Here is a 5,509-nt window from a genome sequence, read left to right as displayed (position 1 = left end):
CCCCCCAGCTCCTCCTCACACCCATGCATCCCTGCACCTTCATGTGCTCTCCTGTCACTGGTGGGGACTTTGGGAGCCTGTCAAACCAGCACCCTGCTTCACCTCCCAGAGTGGTGCGAGGACAATGAAGCTTCACTGGGATGCTTAGCAGATATCAAAGCTATACAGAGGACAGATACAAGGATTTTTGTCTCATGTTTGCACTGTCCATACAGGAATTTGTACAGAATGGTGGGATGACGGTGTCTCTATTTGTTGTTTGGTCGATGTGCAATAATATCACATGAGAATAGGAAGAAAGTACCAGGGTTTTTCCAGGGGCAAGGGAAAAGGCCCCTGGATTTTTATTTTTTTTTTTAAAGTGGGACCAAAGGTTTGGAAAAAAAAAAAAAAAAAAAGGTAAGGATTTTGATTGAGGGACAAAGCACTATGGAAACCCAGCCTACAGAGCACGCATTTGGGGGCAATAGCAAATTTCTCACTGAATTAAATGTACAAATCCCTGAGCACTCTGAGTCACTCTCCGGGATGCCCCAGGGGATGGTTGCTGCTCAGCTCCCTGTGAAAGCTGGTCCATGCCCTGAAGTGTAAAGAGAAAGTTTACTCGCTCACTTATTTGAGTGGGAAAACAGACACTGTTCTCATTTATAGTGACAGCTAAACATTTTTTAATCTGTCTAAACTACGTGTCACAGTAGTTCTTTGCTTGTCAGTGTTGAACGCATCAGCTTTTCTAAGTTGCCATTTCTATAGTTACCAGTGCTGTATTATTTTGGTGCTTCTAGGCTGGAGCCCCCGTGCTGTGGCAGGTACGAGGTCAGCTGGCTGGAAAAAAAGTGTTCGCTGTGTTCATCTTGTAGCTTGCAACAAACATTGCTCTTTCCCCTCCAGCGCGGTCACCGAGTACTGCCACTGCCCACCTGCCTCTCCTGAGCTGCAGACAGGCAGAGACGTGGTTTGCTCTCACTCACGGTTCCATGTGGATGGAAAGACCCGAACGTCACTCACAGCTCCCCAGGGCTCATTTGTGCCCCAACAAAACCCTGTTGAGCCACGTGCTCCTGCCCCACAGGGTGCACAGCTGCACTGCCCTCTGTTCGTCACAGACCCCAGGCTCCAATGCATTTCCCACTGGGCATCCCACCACCCGTGCTTGCTTCCCTTGGGCTGGTAGAATAGCTTTGAATCTCATTAAAACGCTCAGATTGGGCAACTTTGCAATGCACGCTTTTACTTCCCTGCAAGCAGAAAGTCTCCGAGCTTCCCGGCAGGGTATTGCCAAAGCTGCAGCTCCCACGTGGCCCCGGGGGCCCCGTCCCTCCCAGGATGGTCCTGTAACACCCAGGCCTTTCTCTGGGAGCGGGGCTGGGCGAGGAGGTGGGTGGCACTGCGCCGGCTGTGCCCATGCAGCCCATCGCAGCTTGGCAGCTGGGACAAGTGCGATGCTCTGAGCATCTCCACTGCCTCAAGCGGATGCTGCAGGTTATTCCGGGGCAGCGTTTCCCCACATGCCATAGTCCCAGGCTCTGGTTGACTTTCATGCAATCACCAGGCAAAGGCAGGTCAAGCCACATTTAATGGATTTCCCCGGTATCCACAGAGTAGTCTTCTCTACGTAACAGATCGATTTATTTTCAGTTAAACTGAAAAAGCTTCATAGAAATTTTAAAGACTCAGCGCATCAGATAGCATCTTTGTCTAGCTGAGCTAAACCTGCCCATCATCTTCTCACTTCAGTGTGCAGCTGCAGTTCAGATCCAATTAATGTGGACATGTTCCTTCTAGAAACATTCCCAGACCTGCTTTTTTTTTTTTTTTTTTTACCTCTGCTCTGCAAGGTTTTCTTAAGACTTCTCTTAGAATAAGCTTTGTTACAAGACTCATGAAATTCAGAATTTAAAACTACCTTGTGGGGATTCTTTCTTAAAGATTAATAATTCATCCAGAAGAGTAAACAATCCTCATATGTGCTAACTTTGATAAGAGTACTACAGATGAGACACACTTCAAATTAGTACAAGAGAGATTCAAGGTGTTCATTTTAAAAACACACTCCACAAAACCCCAGGGTTGTGTATTGCAAGCCTGCACTAAGGCTTTCTAGGGTTCTGGCCGCTATGTTTTTAAATATTCAAAATTCTGTTTGGTTTGTGCTTGGTATTTTGTTTTTTTTGTTTGTTTGTTGGGTTTTTTGTTTGGTTGGTTGGTTTTTTGTTTGGTTTTTGTTTTTAGTGCCATAGTTTCCCATTTATATTTACAGTACATAACTCTTCCAGTTTCACTATCTACTTCCCACAGATTACAGTAAATAAAAGCTATAGCTGTGAAGGTTTAGGACTGGGGGAGATTCCTGAAAAACTACCTGTCACAACCGAAATCCTCGACTTCAGCTTCAACGTGCTCCCTTCCCTCCAGAATTCAACCTTCTCTAAGCTGAAATCTCTTCTCTACTTGGACTTGACAAGGTACGGGAGACCATCCTCACTTCTGCACATCAGGTCAGTCAAACCCCTTGCCTGAAGCCAGCTTCTGGAGTGCACCAGAGCAGCACCTCCCTGCCTTCACAGGGAAACCACCACCAGCACTCGCAGATGGCTGTGAAGTATTTTGCTCAGCAGAGATTGATACACTTGGGTAACATCTAGGCTTCTCCTCTGGTGACAATCATTTGAAGAACAGGGGCTGAAATACGTGTTTTCCGTGTATTACTGCCGCTAAGACAGTAGTGACAGCAAAGTCACTAGAGCAATTTTTTCATTCAATTTTCTATAAAGATATTGTTCTGTAAACCCTAGAGAAGGGCAGGTTTGGTCCTTGTAAATGCCCAGCTTTTTCTATTAAAAAAAAAAAAAAAGAGAGATTTGCATTTTATCAAGCTGGGCACTAAAAACTTCATGTCTCCCTGACTTCTACAAATGCTTCCACGCACCAATCATTTCAGGGCAGGTTCTTCTTCTCACCAGGACCTTGTATTTCAATGTGAGCTTACAAATACCAGGCAAGCATCACTGGAAAAAACAGGCAGTTTTATATTGGTGAAGGCAACTCATCATGAGTCCTTACAGATATGAAACGTGGTTTGGGTTATCACTTACACTGACAGAGTTGTGCAAGACAGGCCACTGACGCTGGTTTCTGTTGCTTTCTCAAGGTGTCAGATCAACTGGGTGTATGATGGCGCCTTTCACAGCAACAAGCATCTGAAGACAATCGTGCTGACAGGAAACCTGCTCATGTTTCTGTCTGACACAGCGTTTGCTGGCCCACAGTCCCTGAAGCAGCTAGTCTTAACGCAGACGGGAATAACCAGTATGTCCTTTATTCCAATGGCAAATCTGGACAGCTTGGATACCCTCATCTTGGGCAGCAACCACATCTCTTCGCTGCAGCTTCCTCCCAACTTTCCCACTCAGAACCTCAAATACCTTGACTTTCAAATGAACAACATAAAAGCAATCACAGCAGAAGACGTCCGCGTTCTGCAGAAGACCAGCAATATAACTCTCATCTTTAAAGGCAATGACATTCTATACATTGAACCTGGAGCTTTCCAGTCCCACTTCTACAGTTTAGACTTCGGGGGCTGTGCTGACATCCCTGGGGTCCTGGTGGGCATACAGAACTCCACAGCCCAGACCCTCTGGCTGGGAACATTTCACGGCATGGAAAAGGAGCCCTACATAAGCCCAAATGTTTTACAAGGCATCTGTAATATCTCTGTCAAGTATCTCTATCTGCAGCTACGGCACTTCAGAAACCTGAACGCCAACACGTTTCAGTGCTTGACCAGGCTCCAAAAGCTGGACCTAACTCAAACCCACATCAGCGCGTTGCCCCCTGGCATCAGTGGCATGAGCTCCCTAACAGAGTTAGTTCTCAACGCGAACTCCTTCGAGCACCTCTGCAACATCAGCTCGGCTGCCTTTCCCTCCCTCACCCACCTCCACATCAAGGGGAACTTGCAGATCCTGCAGCTGGGCTCAGGGTGTTTGAAGAACCTGGCAAAGCTTCAACATCTTGATTTAAGTAAAAGTCGTATTGAAAGCTTTGATTGCTGTAACAAAGCACTGAGCGGTTTGAGCAGTCTTCGGTACCTGAACCTGAGCCACAACATAAAGCTCCACCTCCAAGATGTGCTTATCAAGGACAGTGTTAACCTGGAGCTGCTGGACCTAGCTTTCACTCCTCTTCATATCAACACTTCACAGGGTCCTTTCCGAAATTTGCACCTCTTGCAAGTGCTGAATCTTTCCTTCTCCCACATTAATACTAGCATCCAGCATCTCTTTCAAGGTTTGGAAAACCTCATGCTCTTGGACCTTAGTCAAAATAACTTTGAGTCAGGGATCATACCAAAGGACAAACTGTTCCAAGAGCTATCCAATTTAGAGGCGCTAATATTATCATCCTGTGAACTGACAGCAATAGGTGGCCAAGCATTTCACAGCCTCAAGAAGTTACGGCATGTTGATCTGAGCCGCAACAAGCTTATTGCATTCAGCACAGATGCATTTGCAAACCTCAAGAGCATCTATCTCAATTTTGCCCACAACAGGATCCGTATTGTACCACGTGACAAGCTAGAGTCCCTAGCTGGCCACTGTGTAATCAATTTAAGTTACAACCCTCTGGACTGCACCTGCTCCAATATTGGTTTAATCACCTGGTACAAGCAGAATCTGGATAAAATTGAAGACCCTGAAGGAACGAGATGCTCTGAACCCAAATTGCTAGCTGGGGCTCAGCTGGCCACTGTCTCGCTCTCCTGTGGGATCAACACGGCAGGAATCATTGCAGTTGTCCTGGCTATTTTATCCTGTGGTGCCATCTTCATTTGGGGTACTTGCTATTTCAAGCGAAATTACCAGCAAATATAAGTTTATGATAGCAGTACGGAAAAGATGTACAGCAGCTGCATTAAGATGAAAGACAACTTACTGTCTGTGACCTATATTTTCTTAACTTTTGTAATACCCTTCTCATTTGTATTATAACCTTTAGAAAAGTAATGAAAAAAAATTATTTGAGAACTGTAAAAATAAACTATGACCTAAGCCTTGAACATGAATAACTTCTCTTGTAGAGAAATCCCAGTTCATCTCAACATTAGCTGTGGTGTCCCAGCTACTACAGCTAATGCACTTGTAAAGGGAAAATCCAAGGGCCAAAATGCAACCCTCGTTCTCTTTAAAAGACAGAAAAGCAAACCACCACCACCACCACCACCTCTACTCCCAATAAAACCAAAACAAAACAAATCCCAAAACCAACCAAACCAAACCCCCAAATGCCCTTGAAAAACAAAGTTGTTTAAGAGCTGACAGTAGTGCCCCCCACTCCACTAAAAAGAAAAAACAAAAAACTTTCTGTGAAGAGCAGGCACAACATTCATAGTCACATAACACCCACTCCTGCAGGGCTGACAGCAACAACCCATATCATCTCTCCAATGTCTTTAAAATATTTTTGGTCTTTAGAAAGTTCCTGGCCATTGAACATCAGTCTGTCC

The 5,509-nt window shown here is 45.4% G+C and overlaps 1 protein-coding gene across 1 annotated transcript in view; it reads left to right on the top strand.

Moving 5' to 3' along the window:
• Positions 1-4,877, top strand: part of CD180 (CD180 molecule) — a 5,123-nt gene extending 246 nt beyond the window's left edge. Inside the window, exons 2-3 of the mRNA XM_009884230.1 lie at positions 2,299-2,465; positions 3,152-4,877. Of these exons, the coding sequence (XP_009882532.1) occupies positions 2,299-2,465; positions 3,152-4,877 (1,893 nt within the window). The remainder of the gene's footprint in view (positions 1-2,298; positions 2,466-3,151) is intronic.
• Positions 4,878-5,509: the final 632 nt, after the last annotated feature.

The sequence above is a fragment of the Charadrius vociferus genome, unplaced genomic scaffold (assembly GCF_000708025.1).
Source record: "Charadrius vociferus isolate BGI_N301 unplaced genomic scaffold, ASM70802v2 scaffold183, whole genome shotgun sequence".
NCBI lineage: Eukaryota > Metazoa > Chordata > Aves > Charadriiformes > Charadriidae > Charadrius > Charadrius vociferus.
This window is presented reverse-complemented; position numbering and strand designations above follow the sequence as displayed.